This window comes from Sphaerodactylus townsendi, linkage group LG05 (genome assembly GCF_021028975.2).
Source record: "Sphaerodactylus townsendi isolate TG3544 linkage group LG05, MPM_Stown_v2.3, whole genome shotgun sequence".
Classification (NCBI taxonomy): domain Eukaryota; kingdom Metazoa; phylum Chordata; class Lepidosauria; order Squamata; family Sphaerodactylidae; genus Sphaerodactylus; species Sphaerodactylus townsendi.
In genome coordinates, this window is record NC_059429.1 from 43329586 (window position 1) to 43346190 (window position 16605).

The window sequence follows — 16605 nt, forward strand, 5'->3', positions numbered from 1 at the left end:
GTTGCAGATTGATCTGCAGAGGTTACTGATGAAAAGATGGCCCTGGCTTGTGGCAAGGGACTAGAATACTGTAAGTAAATTACTTACTACATACTTTGTTTTCCTAGCTTGCATAGTATTTCAGAATTATAAGGCCTTCTGACATTTCTCTCTCTTACTCCCTAAATTGTGCATATGTTGTCTGGTTGCTATTGATAGGGAATTGTAATAAACAGGTGCTTCAGAATTTCTCATTGCCGCTTTCCATACTGTTTCTGTGTTGCACTACTACAACTTGACCTTTTTTTCTCTTGATTGTGTCATATCCTTTGAAATAGCCATTTATTCTGTTCTAACAAGCAAGTCACCTCTAGGTGGTCATGAAGAACAGCAATTATAGATATGAAATAGTTCATTTCTTTTCAGGCTATGGATAAACCACAAATTACTGACATGCTGGTAAAGGTTCTTTAGTAACTTTTTTGGACATGGGCAAAGCTGGTGCCCCTGCTAGTCTAAAGGTAGACTTCCCAGAACGGGCTAAGACTTCTCTGTGTCACTTTATTGGCTTTGTCTTATGCAGAGCATATCTGGAAAATGCAAATATATTTGAGAAGCTTGTATAGAACAACTTAAAATTTAGAGCTCCATTCAAAGGGAGGGGCTGAATCCGCTTGTGGGAGCAGCGTGCGGCCAGTAGATTTCCCTCCCTGTTGCAATTGTCCTGGCAGAGGGTTGATTTTGCCAGTGTCCAGCTGCTGCAAGCTCCCCCAGTGCTGGGATGCCACACCGCACTAGTGTTCCAGGGCCCCTGCCACCACCGGCTTAGTGGGAGTGGCCCAGGGATGTGGCTAGGGGAGGAGCCACCTTGGGTGGTCACACTGCATACTTAAGCCACTGAAAAGGTGTAAGTCTGTTGAGGCCCATAGAGGCTTCTTGGCAGTGGGGAGGCTTTTTTCCTGTGCAAGCCTCCCCATGTTGCCGGGAAGCCTCTATGAGAGCGGAGGGGCAGCTCCACATTGGCACTGCAACCTGCTGCCTCCGGTTTGGTGCTTGACAAACTGCCCCTTCTTCTTTTTGTTGTATCCACAACATAAGATAAATTTTGCATATGTTACTCTATGCAGTAACGGAGAAGGAAAGAAAAAAAAGTTTACTGGTATGTGTTGCGCTTATATGCCTGTGAGTCTGCTTGCTGTTGCTGATCAGAGTTGTTAAATGCACTTGCATCTCCCCCTCACTTAGGTGGCGACAGACAAGGTTACAGGAAAACTGAGTTCTACTCTCTCATGGGTGAAGAACACTGTCAGTCAAATGGCCAGTCAGGTGGCAAGTCCATCGGCCTCGTTACACACTACATCCTCCTCTACCACAGTCTCTACTCCAGCATTGTCTCCATCATCACCAGCTGAGTTGAGTCCTGATGAGGTTGAGTTATTGGCTAAACTAGAAGAACAAAACAGGTGAGTGGAAACTTGACACTGATACTTTTTTAAAAGAATAAAGATCTCAGTTCTTGGTATTGCAAGATGGTATAGTACAGTTTGTAACACAGTCTGGAAAGAGCCTGGGATCATAGTAGATAGTTCAATTAAAGTACCAACCTATTATGCAGCTGTGAATTGTTCATTTATAATGTCAAAATGCAAACTCTGTGATGAGGATTATTTGAAAAGGGATTGAAACTAAAGTTGCTGATATTATATTGCCCCTCTCTAGATCTGTTGTGTGGCCTCATTTGGAATACTGTGTGCAGTTGTGGTTACTGAAACTCAAAAAGGACATGGCAGAGCTGGAAAAAGTATAGAAGAGGGCAACCAAGATGATTGGGGGTTGGAGTACCTTCCTAACCTGTTTCCCTGAAAATGAGACCTATCCCAAAAATAAGCCCTAGCATGATTTTTCGGGATTTTTGGAGGATGCTAGAAATACAAGCCCTACTCCAAAAATAAGCCCTAGTTACAGATTTCCCAGCGCAGCTGATCTGGTCATGTGGGGGGGGGGCACAAAATCATGGGGGAAAAACAAGACATCCCCCTGAAAATAAGCCCTAATGCATCTCTTGGAGCAAAAATTAATATAAAGCCCTGTCTTATTTTCGGAGAAACATGGTATGAGAAAAGACTGAAGAGATTGAGACTTTCCAGTTTACAAAAGTAATGACTAAGAGGGTATATGACAGAGTTCACAAAGAACTTTTTCTCCCTCTCCCAAAATACTTTAACTTGAGGGCATGCAATAAGGTGATGGGCAGTGGATTCAGGACAAACAAAAGGAAATAATTTAGTTTAATGTACTAGGCTTAATAGACCACTCCTCTCCCTTCGGGCTTGGGATGGCTTACATCATAATTATAAAAATACATACAAATAAAACATCTAAAAAATTTAAAAACATTCCCTCAATTCAAGCAATGCAGCTATTCCAGGATGCAACTACAGCAATCCTATAGTGGAATAGATAATACATCAGTGTCCCAACAAGTGGGCAGAATAAACAGAGAAAAAGGAAAAGGAGGGTAAGGGGAAAGGGAGAGGAGAAAAAACGGATAAGGGTGGGGAGGAGGAAGAGGTCAGATGGTACTATGGTTGCCTCAACCGTATGCCTGATGGAACAACTCTGTCTTACAGGCTTTGCAGAATTGTATAAGATCCTGCAGTGGGGGATTGAAACATGGAATTTTCACAGTGGGTAATTAAAATGTGGAATTTGCTGTTGGAGAATGTAGTGGTGGCCACAGGTATAGACAGTTTAAAAAGGGAATTAGACAGATTCCTGGGGGATAGGTCTATCAGTGGCTACTAGCTGTGGTGACGAAAGGGCAGTCAACCTCTGAATACCAGTACTAGGAGACAACACCAGGGGAAGGCTTCAGCCTCTGTGCCCTGTTCCTCCAGAAGAACTGCTTGGCCACTGTGTGAGACAGGATGCTGCATGGGGCGAACCAGTGGTGATCCAGCAGCGTTCTTCTACTGTTCTTAAGTGCTACTGAGCTCCAAAATTATTCAGAAGCATAAAGTCAGCTTCTGTATGTTTGCACTTGATCTTTCTGGCCATCAGCCATGGCCCATATAATTGGCAGTGTTAGGCGATAAACTCATTTTGGCACTTTGCCAGATGCCTGGGATGTCCTATTCTCTGTGAACTGCACTGCTTGTGGGTAGGTGATTTTAGGACAGCCAGTGACCCAAGTATGTGCAATTGATCTGAAACAAAACAATCCCTTTTTAAAAAAAAAAACTGAAATAATAGTATGCATATTTCCTTTATTTCTGTTTCCATTTTAGTTCAGAGCCTCTGGGGAAAGATTCCTGGCTATATCCTAGCCAGGTTATATTCTTTCTATTCAGGCTAAGCCACATACTGCATCCAAGGCACCCTAATCATAGCTTTACTTGAAAGAATAGCAGCATTACAATCTCCCCAGAATAAGATGATTGTACTTTGTTGGGGGGCGGAAGGAGGCTGCCTTAGTTTCTTCCCAGTTGACTTGAGTGATATCTTCATTTCACAAGGGGCTTTTGTTTTAGCATGGGCAGGGAAAGGCTAATACAGTGTTGCCTTCTGTCCTTGTGATAATGATGTGTTCAACCATATCACATAAAGCTCACTTTGTACACAGTTGCCTGATCATTTAGCATATGGATCAGAGTTAATTTGAAGTAAATGAATTGAGTTGCATTGTATTTCCAGTCACCATTAAGATAGCCATACCAAAGTTTCTTGAAGCAAATTAAAAGTCTCTCTTCCCTTAACAGGCAGCAACTGTTTTTATTAGCTTCTATGAGTACAGGGTATTCAGTTGTCAGTGATAGAGAATACAAGGCTTCGAATCTTGAAATATCAGAAGAGGTCTTTTACACTAAATACATGGGCTTCTGCATAGTCCTTTCATGTTTTTGAAGATTTTGTGTACCTGCCAAAGAAACTGGTACTGTTAGGTGATGGCTAACTGGAAGACTAAGTACTCTGAGTGCTGAAGAATCTGGGTTCAATCCCCAGTTAAATAATTTTAGTTAAATAATTTTGGATAGTAGTTCTTGTGTCTCCCCCTGCCGCCTGGTTGATCTCTGGATAGGTGCTGCCACAGCAGACGATACTAGGAAAGATTGGTCAATAGTCCAACATGGTATAATAGACCTCCCATGATGTGTACATCAAAGTTTGAATAAAGGATGTTTATAATAAACAGCAGATTATCTGGTGAATGAAGTGGGAATTATTGTAAAACAGGTAATTTTATGTTAGGGACCCAGTATACTCAAGGTTGCTTTTCTTATGTCGGTATATTACACATTTTCAATAAAATACTTATGTGGACATTTGAAAAATGTAGAATAAAATGGTAAATGCCAGCAAAGATGCAGCTATGTATGCATACAGGCAGTTTCTTTCTGTCTTTATTTTCATCATCAGCATTTTCTATTTTTTATAAGTTATTTTTAGTAGGTTGAATGTCTATTTTCAGTATAAAGGGTCTTTTGAAAAAAGATGCTGCTTAGCTCCTAAGAAGTCTGTTTCAGGAATTGTTAATTTTACAACTCTTATTTTGGGCCGTTTCCGCACGGCGGTGGAAACGGCTGGGTCGGCGCTTCTTGCGCCGACCCGAAGACACTGGGACCGTCCGCACGGACGGTCCCGGGAAGAGGCGGGCAGCCGGCGCCGCGGAGCGCCGGCGCTCAAGATTTGTCCTGGGCCTCCGGCGTTTGGTCGCCGGTGTTTGGGGACACGCTTCTGGCCCTGCACGCCTGCTCGAGCGGCGCAGGGCAGGGCGTGTCCCCAGGCCTCAGCAACGCGCCGGAGGCCCAGGGACAAGGTGAGTGCCGGGTCGGGGAGGCGCCATGAAGCCGCTGCCGTTCGCTCGGCAGCGGCTTCACGGCGGCGTATTCCGAAAAGAACGCTTCTTAGCGTTCTCGGAATACGCCAGCTGCGGGCCAGCCGGGCGGCGCCGCCCGTGCGAATGGCAGCCTGGAGACGGCGTTTTTACCGTCTCCAGGCCGTCATTTTCCGCCCGTGCGGAAACGGCCTTGGTTTTCTGACTAATATACTTTGGGCTAGTTGTTTTTACTAAATAGGTTTTCTGAAACAGGGGTGGGGGCTAAAACACATAATTTAATAGGTCTCTTTGTATTTTAAAATTGAAAATTTTCTACACTTTCAGTTTTGCAGTAACATCTGGCAAAGGTGGCTGTCGTGCCCCTTGAAACTTGCTATCTGAGGAATTAATATATTTCTTTTCACCAAGCATATGAACTGAAATAACTCTTCATGACTATAGAAGTTTCATATTACTGATATCAGAGAAACTTTGCCCTGAGAATGTGAAAGAGAGTTGACAGAAACAGGAAGTATGACAAAGGGAAATGGGGAAACTTTATCTGGTCAAGTAATAGAAATCTCTACTTTATAGTGATGTTGGTCTACAATAGAGGGATAAGTTCCCCTCCAGAATGTGCTTGAATGGTTCAGTCCTTATGACCGAATTATCTGTTTGAGGAAAGTAAATCATTGATGGGAATAAAGTTATTAGTTTCCTGTTATGTGCGTACAGTATTTAAAAACTGTAGCTGTCGAATGGAAGGGCAATGAATTTATCAAGGTAAGGTTTATGCTACAGAAATGTGGAAAAGTTTCAAAATATGAAAGTTCTCTATAATTCAGTTTTTCAAGTTAATACGTGCTATATTACGCACTTATCTCATTATGTCAACACTCCGTCATGTACCTTTTAATGTTATGTGGAGTTTGGACTTGTTTACCACGGAGGTTGTACTGGAAGTTCCCTCAAACCTGTGGACTACTACATTTGGTCTTGTGAACCAAACAGAATGAAGAGCTTTAGTAACTCAGTAATATTTACATTAAAATATTGTTGCTATAGCAGTCACTTCCACTCTGGGGGTTACATTACTGCAGAGCCTGCTATTCTGAGCTGTGTTGATTCTGAGTACGTATTTTAGTCCAGTGTTTGCCATCTGCTGGAGTTTCTTGTTATCATTCAATTCTGCTGCAGGTCTAATGTTCCCCTCACCTTCTCTATTTAATATGTATTTGAAAATAATCCACACGTTTGTCTGTGTAAATAGAGAATTGTTTAACTTAGCAAGAGGCCGCCTAAAACTGGATTAGTTAACCTATGAAGTTTAAGATTATTTCAAATGTCTACATACAGAGGAAGCGCAACATGGAGGAACTCCTATTGAGAGGTCAGCCTAGGAGCCCTTATTCTAGCTTCCCCAGAGTAATCTTACACTTCTAACAGCAAAGAACCTAGCCTTATCATAAAGGTGATTTGGTGCTGCTCTCAACTATTTTGGGACCTAGCAGTCTCCTCTATATTAGCAGCATTGCTTAAGCAAATAGCTATAGCACATTGGTTGGCCTTATTGTGGTTCTGTAATGTTTAATTTATTGATAGTAACATCAGAGTTTATATTGCATTTTTTCACATTAAAAGTATGTTTAAACAGTTGCTTTTTAGGAAGGAAGACAGAGGAAACTTATAAATATCTGCATCTTATTCAATAAATTTAGCATGTGTATGCAGCCAGCCGGCTTATACCTAAATATTAGTTCTAGCTGAATTTGTTGAGAAAAAAATTGCTTCTGAATATAAATACATTGAGTGATCCAGGCATTTCTGCCGATAATGCTTATGAATTCAACAGTTTGATTGGTGGGGTTTTATGATTGATTGAAAGGTGTAATTAGAAGGAGTGAGGATGTGCTTGCTAATTCCTCCCTGTTTTTGGAGGCCAGCTATGGGAAAATATTGTGTGTGTGTCTTAAAGCACACTCGAAAGGGGGGATTTGCAGGTGGTTGAAGAGTTTACCGGTCAGCTATCTCTGATTATTCCTACGAGGAGATTCCCGTCACTTCCTGATTTTGTACAGAAAATAGAAAATCTCCAACCATTTATTTATTTATTTGCATTATTTATAGTCCCCCTTTTACACATAGTGAGTCAGTACAATCAACAAAATGGGACGTTCAGTAAATATACCTTGTTCTTCTTAATGACCTTTACCTCTTTAGGCACTAATTAATTAGATTTGTTTTTTTCCTGTTATTTGAAGTTTCACTTTTAAAAGTAAGATGCCATCCTGATTCCAGTAATTTACTTATTTATTTATAGAAACATTTGTAGCTCACCTTTCCTTCAGTTCAAAGCAACTTACAATAATGGTTCAAAAAAGATTTCCATTTATAACTAGAATAAAATAACAAACCTCAAATCTCTTGCCCACCCCCCTCCCCCAAAAGATGCCTGTTGTTCACACCCCTCAAAAGCCCTGGGATGACTCTGTCTTCAGACAGCATGTTCCACAGAGCAGGAACCATGATGGTTAATGCCAGATGGCCCACCCTAAGTGGCAGGATAGTCAACCTTCAGACCAGATGGCCCACCCTAAGTGGCAGGATAGTCAACTGATGACTGCCTGAAGACCATAGTTGATGCATAGGGACATATAGAAGAAGGTGGTTCTTCAAATGTGTGGGATCCAGGTCATGAAAGGCTGTAGAGGTCATAACTAGTACCTTGAAGTGAACTCGGAAACAGGTTGGCAGCCAATGCAGCTGTTTCAAAATGGGCAACAACAATAGCTGCCAGGCCCTGACACATTCTGGATCAGTTGTAATTTATGGGTGATCTTCAAAAGCAGCCCACAGCACTCCTTCTGTGAGGCTACAGAAGCACGAATCAACGTGGCCAGATTGACTGAGTGTAGGTTGGCGAATCAAATGCAGCTGATAGAACATGCTGCTGGCCACCATTCTAACCTGCTTTTCAAAGAGCAAGCCCGCGTCTATGAGCAGTGCCCCCAACTCTTAACCTGCTTAATTAAACATCATAAATTTTATTTCTTTAGTTAGTGTTGAGGAGTGTTCAGTCAGGTCAGAGCAGTAGGCATTTCTTTGGGAAGTGTCACTGTTTTTACTGTTTTGCAACAAAGACGTTGGACTGCTATGCATTTCAGCAGGGTCCATAGACTCACAGTTTATATTTGCTGCAGATTGCTGGAGACCGACTGCAAATCACTGCGATCAGTAAATGGGTCAAGAAGAAACAGTGGCTCCTCTCTTGTGTCTAGTTCATCAGCTTCTAGCAACCTCAGCCATCTTGAAGAAGATTCCTGGATCCTCTGGGGGAGAATTGTAAATGAGTGGGAAGATGTGCGCAAAAAAAAAGAGAAACAAGTAAAGGTTTGTATTGATCAAAACTCCTTTTTATTTTTTCAATTTGCTTTGAATATATTGCCTTCTCAATAATGCCAGATGTGAAAAGCTGTCTAATGTAGTCTACTACTTAAAACAGTGGTTCTCAACCTGGGGACCCCTTTCACAGAGGTCACCTAAGACTCTGCATCAGTGTTCTCCATCTGTAAAATGGGTAAATTTTAGGGTTGGGGGTCACCACAACATGAGGAACTGTATTAAAGGGGTTGAGAACTACTGACCTAAAACATAATAGGTTAGTTCTTTCTAGATGGTTTCATCTGTCTGGCTTCCCCTCTCTCCTTCCATCACTTTCCCTTCTTCTGCCCTTTCCCTTTCCCTTTCTCTCCCTTTCCTTTTCCTGTCCTCTTTATCGTCAGTAGATCTTTGAAACAGATTCCCCACTGCCAGATGAAATTGAACCATTATTTTAGTAGAATATACATTTTAAAATCTTATTTATCAAATTGTATTTGTATTTATCTTGATCATTTTCTTTTTATGCTGTTGTAAGACGCCCTGAGCCAGGCCTGAAGCTGCAGGAGGGTGGGATAGAAATCAAAATCAAAGTAAAGCAAGAGTAAAGTTTATTGAATGTCCCATTTTGTTGACTGTACTGATCCTCTGTGTGTAATCCGTCTTGAGTCCCTGTGAGAAAGGCATACTATAAATAATATGATTAAAAATAAATAAATAATAGAAATACACTCTGTTACTGAAAAATACCCATCAGCTTTTTTCTTTATGCTTTAGGAACTTGTTCGAAAAGGGATACCCCATCACTTCCGAGCAATAGTTTGGCAGCTCTTATGCACGGCCCAAAATATGCCAATTAAGGATCAATATTCAGAACTCTTGAAAATGACTTCTCCTTGTGAAAAGCTTATAAGAAGGGACATTGCTAGAACATACCCTGAACATGATTTTTTTAAAGAAAAGGACAGTCTTGGACAGGAGGTTTTATTTAATGTAATGAAGGTAAGTCAGCAGCCTGTACCTCTTCATTAAAAATGCATATTGGATGCTTATGGTGTTTTGCATTCAGCTATAAAATGCAGTAATTATGCTGAAAGTTTTCTTTTGTTCCTTAGTCTGGTAGTTCAAGCAGGAAGAGATTATCATCTCCTCTTCTTGTTTCCAGGGCAGAATGCTGAACTAGATGGTCCTTTGCTAGATATTCATGCAGACCACTCTTGTTCTTATGTTTAAAAATATGTAAAATTATAAATATCATGGTTTGTTTGACTTGTTTACAGTGTAGGGACAGTTTATGGAAGGCAAGTTATCTTCATTGGGAACATTGTAATAGTTGTATGTGAGGACCACTTTGACAGATATCCTGTCTTGGATGCTTTCTGTTCTTTTCTTAATTTACAGAAGTGTTCCATCTTCACATGAGCCAGGAATTCACAAATCCTAGTTAGTGACCTTCTATCTATATCAGGGGTAGGGAACCTGCTGCTCTCCAGATGTTCAGGAACTACAATTCCCATCAGCCTCTGTCAGCATGGCCAATTGGCCATGCTGGTAGGGGCTGATGGGAATTGTAGTTCCTGAACATCTGGAGAGCCGCAGGTTCCCTACCCCTGCAGTCTATATGATACATCGTAAAACCTTGAGGATTATAGGTGTTGATGCATCAGAAATCTTTGAGCTTCTGACTTGAATTTATGTGGTTTATGGAAGGAACTTCCAAGAGTGGAGTAATAAAATGTAATGGGTGAACGGGCCCTTGTCAATTACTTGTTCTCAGTGGCATTCTGAGTTTTAGTAAAGCTGTGAGGTCAAGGGAACAATTAGCCTATTGTTTAAAGTTGGGCACATCTGCTGTAGAAATCGAAGACCACCAAGACAGTGAGCTCGTGTAAACTGTCAACTGACTTTCTCCAAGAAAATGCACTCAAACATTCCCTATTCATTGCGGATTCCTTTGAATAAAAGCATAATCTTCAATGACATGAATGGGGTTATGGACCCAAAAAAGGGCATGCAAAAAGCCCAAAGGAGGTAGACTTTCCCAAAATGTGGTCATTTGTATGGAAATGCTAGAAGATGCATGATGGATTAAAAATCCGAATGTTAGCGATTATGCCTTTTTGCTAGACTTCTGTGACACCTCACAGTATCAGAGTCAGTATCAGAAAAACTTCACACTACTCGGGTTACAGCCAGTCTGTATTTCAGCCATTCGCCTTTAAATTATCATGCACTTAATCTGATACAGAGCTATATATAAGCTTGTATACCCTTATTTAGAAATTCTCTGTTTTGAAAAGCTATTCACTAACTTGTGTAAATTATTCCATGTTCTTACTTGGTATGCTCTGCCTTTGTTAGTCAAAAGACATTAAAGGACATTGTGCTTTGCCTCTGAGCACATAAATTCCTTAAGCTTTGTTTACGCCTTTTGAATTCATGTTCACAGAGATAAGTGAAAAGTTGTGATTTTTAGGTTAAATAATACCTTGGATATAGGAAGTGGCCTCACTTGTGTTTATGAGAGGAGTTCTGCTTTTCAATGTCTTATTAGTTTTGTTTCTTATAGGCTTACTCTTTAGTGGATCGTGAGGTTGGCTACTGTCAAGGAAGTGCTTTTATTGTAGGATTGCTGCTTATGCAGGTAGGTAACCCTATGCAAGTAGCTAACGCTTTTTGGGTCTTTTACATGTTATTCTTGAAGCTCTGTCTCATTAAATGTAGCAAAGGGGACTTCTTTGGTAATAACATAACTGATCTTTATATTATTGTGCAGTTCTCACAGAGGTTTAGTAACTTGATCTGGGCCCTGAAACATAAATGGGATATGAATTCATTAGAGCCTTATTAAAAAGGGACTAGTACCGGTAGCAGTTTCTAACACTGCTAGCAGCTTTTGAGGAATGACTGCTAGGTAGTTCTAGAAGGCAGGACTAGAAATTAGCTGTTCCACAGGCTACAGTCACTTAAATTTTCCTAAGATCCTCCAGCAAGGTTTTTATAGCCAAATATTGTGTTACCTAATAACAGAAGAATTTGTTTTGAGGTAGTACTTAATTTTGGCAAGGGCATTAAGAGGCTGTGTTTTAGATCCTGAGTTTGGGCACCAGTATAATGTGCTTGCTTAAGATAGTGTTTCTTTAGAGTTAGTTGAGGATGGGGGAATGCTTTTGTACATCTGAGATGCCTTTTAAAATTCTATCACATAATCATAGCTAACCAGAGGCGTTCCTCCCATTGGGCAAAGTGGGCAGCTGCCCTGGGCGCCACCTTGTGGTGGGCGACAAAATTGCAGGTTTATGGGGGATTTTGTATTTTCAGTGTTTTTTCCGTTTTTGGCCTGCAGGGGGCGTGGATTTTAGGCTAGCTAGCAGCACCAAAATTTCAGGGATTTTTTGGGAGACTCTCCTGATGATATCACCCAGGTTTTGTGAGGTTTGGTTTAGGGAGTCCAAAGTTATGGACTCCCAAAGGGAGTTCCCCCATCCCCCATTGTTTTCAATGGGAGCTAATAGGAGATGGGGGGTACACCTTTGAGGGTCCATAACTTTGGACCCCCTGAACCAGACTTCACCAAATCTGGGTGGTATCATCAGTAGGGTCTCACGAAGATACTCTGAAATTTCGGTGCTTCTATCTTAATAATTGCACCCCTGTCAACAGGCACCCCCTCAATTTCCCCAGATTCTCTTTTTAAATTCACTCCCTTCCCACCAATGCTTGTTTTCTTTCTTTCTTTTATTCTCTCAGTGCCTAATAAAGGTTGTTGTTGTTGTTGTTATTATTATTATTATTATTAAATCTACCCCCTTCGGCATGGATTTAAAGAGAGAATCTGAGGTCCCCAGTTTAAACACCATTGAAAATGATGCTGTTTGGGGGTGGATTCCAGCATCACTTGTTTAAACTAGGGAGCCCAGATTCTCCTTTTAAATCCACCTTAAAGGGAGAATCTGGGCTCCCTGGTTTAAATAACATTGAAAGTGATGCTGTTTCCCCCAATTGGGGGGACTGGATACAACACCATAAAATGTTTTCATAGCAGTAATAAAACATTTTGAAAGCATTTTGAAAATGTTTTCCAAAAATTATTTCGGCTGTGTGGCATGGCCCATTGCTATGTTCAGATTTGTGAGTTGGCGGATGTTCTATAATGTGATGGTGACTTTGAAACGACCTGGTGGAAAAAAATCATTGTTTGGTCATGGTGGGGGAGGGTGGCCACCCATGGGGAGGCATCAAACTCAGGTTTTGCCCAGGGCTCAAGTTTGCCTAGGTACGCCCCTGTAGCTAACACACAGTGGGTTTCCTAATCAGGATGGGTAGCTTCTAAGAAGGCTTGTGACACAGAAGTTACATCTAACTCTGAACCAGGCCCTAGATTGTGAATTTTAAAATCCATACAATGGAGCCAGGGACAAATACTGTGTTTTTTTCTGCAAATTCTAGATTTGCAGAAAATTTGAGTTCTTAAAACTCATTGGGGAAGTTAAACTTGCTCCCCCTGTTACCCAGGGTGGAGACACAGTCTCTCAATAATGTGGGGAATATTAGAGCAGACTGCTTAGAGCAGACTGCTTATTAATGTTGTGAGAGGCTGGGTAAGGAATCTTTAATACCAATGTATTCAAAGAGCAGCTATTGGAAGAAAATCCACAGAGAAGGATATAATGCAAATTTGACCATCTTCATTGTAGGGATAAGGGGTTTACAATCACTTGGTTCAATGCAGCAAACATGCACACCCAGAGTTCCTAAGATATAGAGAGATTGGAAAATAAATTTGGAATAGAAAGGGGTTTGGGATATATGGGTAATATGACCTGATCACTATGTGAAGAAGTTCCAGCGTTCAGACCCAAATGGCCAGCGTTTGGTTCCTGGGAGTAATGCGTTGGACACAGTGACAAAGATGAAAAGGTATCAATGGCATTGGGCGATTGACCCTTTGGAGAGTAGAATATTTATAGGGCGAAGAACTTCCTCTGGGGGTGTTAGGCCAACCTTTGGGGGATGTTAGGACAACCTCTGGGAGGCGTCCAGATGGATTGTTTGAGAAACAATAGAGTGCACTGTAAGGTGGTCAGAAGAAGTTAGTTACAGAAGGAAGTATCTGGGTTAAGATAACCAGGGGAGGCAATGACATCAGGAGTGTTCTTGTGGCTGGAAATGAGTATCCATTCAGCAAGGCTGCTGTATCATGTTGAGGACACATTCTTCCATGGCTGTGGAGTTGAAAATGTGCTGATATGCCAAGCAAGCTGAGAGCGTGAGAACAGGAAAACAATTCCTGGAAGTTTCTTGTAGGTAGACCTGGCTGTTGCCAGAGAATTGGCTCTCCATCTCTGCAATGCCAGCATCACTCTTTAGGCTGGCACGCAGGCAGGGTTACTGTTGAATAAGCACTCCCCCTTGCTATTTCAGGGCGGTATGGTAACATCCCCCAATAACTGAAGCAATGTATGTAGGTTTAAGAGACCAACTCCCACTCAGATCTCAGAAGGTTAAGTTCTAAGATATTGGTGGATCGTTGGCAACTGCATCAGTATTGCCAAACCTTTCAAGTCTTGGTTTCTGTCAGCAAACATTTGTGGAGAGGGCTGGGGAGAGACTGGAAAAAGTACAAGAGAGAAGGAAAGGGGGGATGAAGATTGTTTATAGGGGCTGCCAGGAGTATAGAAAAGGAAATAGTGGGACGGGCATACAGAAGGAAAATGAGATTTCCCCTTGGCATGTTCTTGTGAGTCCCCTACTTATTCTTACTAATTAAGAACCAGTAAGTGGAAGTTTCATTTCTTCAAAATATGCCCGTGTTGTGGAGCTTTTACCTGTTTTCTTGGGAACTTTAAATGTGCACTTAATACAGTAGAGGCAACTGGTTAACTTCCATACTCATGGAGGTCTCCCTCTGACTTACCGAGCTCTCCAGGGCTGATGTGGCCCCCAGCCATACACTCTGATCATCTGTGGATTTGGCGCAGCTCCTGGCAATTGCCACTGAGTCTGATGCAACTTTTTGACACTACCACCCCCCACTTCACCACTGCCATTCCTGGAACTGCCAAATCTCTTGGCTACCCTCCTCCACAACTGCTGACACTGGCAACAGGTCTGGCAGGCCTCCTAGCCTTGCTGCTGGACCTGCTGAAACGTCTTCTCCTTCCCCCACCACAATTTCTGCCCTCAACCATTTCTGACAATTCCAGTGGACCAAGTACAGGTCCTCATCTTCCACAGCTTCTTGTTGTTGCTGATGCCACAGTGACTTACATTTAGCCTTCATCATTGCAGACACTGCTGATGGGCCTAGTGCAACTCCTGGCATTGCTGTCTGGTCAATTGCAGTTGCTGTGGGGTTTTCTGGGGCTACCACCACTCCTGAGCACCACCCCATCACTGCTGCAGATGCCTGGAAGAGATATGTACATTGTCTGCACATGTTCAGGTTTGGGGGGAAATATGTTTATTTTCGTGACCCTGATCCACAGAGTTAGATATATGCAGATAGAGGCCAGATTTCACTATTATATAGATGTTCTAACTGTTCTATCCTTCAAAATAGATGCCAGAGGAGGAAGCATTTTGTGTATTTGTAAAATTGATGCAAGATTATCGACTCAGAGAACTCTTCAAACCCAGTATGGCTGAGCTGGGCCTTTGTATGTATCAGTTTGAATGCATGATACAGGTATATTTCTGATCCTTTATCTCTTATACATTGAATAGTTTATGATTTTTGTTGTTGTTGTTGTTGTTCTTTAAAGGTTACAGAAATTCCCCATTTCTCCCCCCACCCTTATCAGTGGATGAAAAAAATCTGAGTCGAAATAAAATTGAAGGGTATAACTTGATTTTTTTGTGAAAGGAAATATTGGATTGGATCCTGCCAATCCATTCTGCTAACAGTGATGTGTAACTCCCAACACAAGAAGTCTTCCCCTGACAAAAGCTATCTGAGGTTCAGAAATATCACCAAATTATAGGAATGAGGGATGACTGCCGCTCCTTCCAGCAGCCTCTCCTTTTAACTGAGCAGTTTGAATAGCTTTTTCTGCCACCAAGTCATCGGTACAAAGATGTCACTGCTTTATAATAGTTAATAGAATAGCTTCCTGGAAGTTTTATCAAGAAACACCCATCTTACAAAGTCGTTTCGTACTAGCATTCTTGGCTGTTATATTGATGTGGGGTTTTTTTGTAATCTCAGTGAGAAAGGTGGGCAATACATGAAGTTAATAATAACAATCTTTATTCTTTTCCAGGAGCAGCTGCCTGAACTTTATGTGCATTTCCAGGCCCAGAGTTTCCATACCTCTATGTATGCATCATCGTGGTTTTTGACTATTTTTCTTACTACTTTTCCGTTACCAATCGCAACAAGAATATTTGATATCTTTATGTCTGAGGTAAGCCATTGTCTAAAATCACATCTGGCACAGTGAAAAATTACACTGGTCCAAGATGCTGTTTCTGGTGTAAGATGTGGTAGCTGCTTAATTGTCTATTACTCATTTTGTTGCACATTTCAGTCCCACTTACTGTAAAATTTAGCAGTGGTACTGAAGCAGTTTCCCTTTCCAGCAGGTTCTTAGAAATCAAACCATAATAAACTTTCTATAAATATTAGGAATGTTTACTTAATGTTTGCTTACCTGATTTTTAGGGTTTAGAGATTGTGTTTCGGGTCGGGTTGGCACTTCTCCAGATGAATCAAGCAGAATTAATGCAACTTGACATGGAAGGGATGTTACAGGTAAGAAAAGTTTACAGTATCCAAATGTCAGCTCACTAGGAAAATGTAGCCATCAATAATGTTTGGATTAATCACTCGTGACTACATGGTGTATTTATTACTTCTTTTTTAGCAATTTCAAAAGGTCATTCCGCACCAGTTTGACAGTGGGCCAGACAAGTTAATCCAAACAGCTTACCAGGTCAAATACAATGCAAAAAAGATGAAAAAGTAAGTACTACTGTTGTGCAAACATAGCTTGCATTTGATGGTATTACAAAGAGGTGGAGCCTGTAAATCATATCCTGGGTGTTCCTTGGTTTGCAGTGTTAATTTACCACCACCATCAGCCTGTGCTTTTGACTGCCTTACAATGTTTAGGAAAATAAGCTGGTTCTGAGTCTTCTGCAGATGAAGCTGGTTTGAAAAAAAAAAACACCTCTTACTGCTTTCCCTTTTCCCTCTACATACCGTCTCAGCTGATGCTTAGGGAGCCAGGAGACTGCACAGAGCAATACATCATATTGCAGATAGTACTGAAACTGCAGATAGAACTAAGATTCTCTCCTTTTATCACTCCTGCACAAGAGGAGCAAGCATGTTCACATGAACAAAACCTTGTGGAGGGGAGGGAGCATTTCAGTTGATTTCCCCTTTTCTTGATGCAGCTTCCACTGCCTTACATAGTTCTAACTGCAGC

General features: G+C 41.4%; 1 protein-coding gene across 4 annotated transcripts in view; it reads left to right on the plus strand.

Annotated features, from left to right (window-relative positions):
• EVI5 (ecotropic viral integration site 5) overlaps positions 1-16605 on the plus strand; it is a 77566-nt gene that overhangs the window by 15697 nt on the left and 45264 nt on the right. For all 4 annotated transcript variants that reach the window (XM_048496510.1, XM_048496511.1, XM_048496509.1 and 1 more), the window contains exons 2-9: positions 1225-1442; positions 7996-8185; positions 8951-9175; positions 10743-10817; positions 14736-14861; positions 15436-15579; positions 15837-15926; positions 16039-16136. In XM_048496510.1, coding sequence (XP_048352467.1) covers positions 1294-1442; positions 7996-8185; positions 8951-9175; positions 10743-10817; positions 14736-14861; positions 15436-15579; positions 15837-15926; positions 16039-16136 — 1097 coding nt within the window. In that variant the 5' untranslated portion in view covers positions 1225-1293. The remainder of the gene's footprint in view (positions 1-1224; positions 1443-7995; positions 8186-8950; positions 9176-10742; positions 10818-14735; positions 14862-15435; positions 15580-15836; positions 15927-16038; positions 16137-16605) is intronic.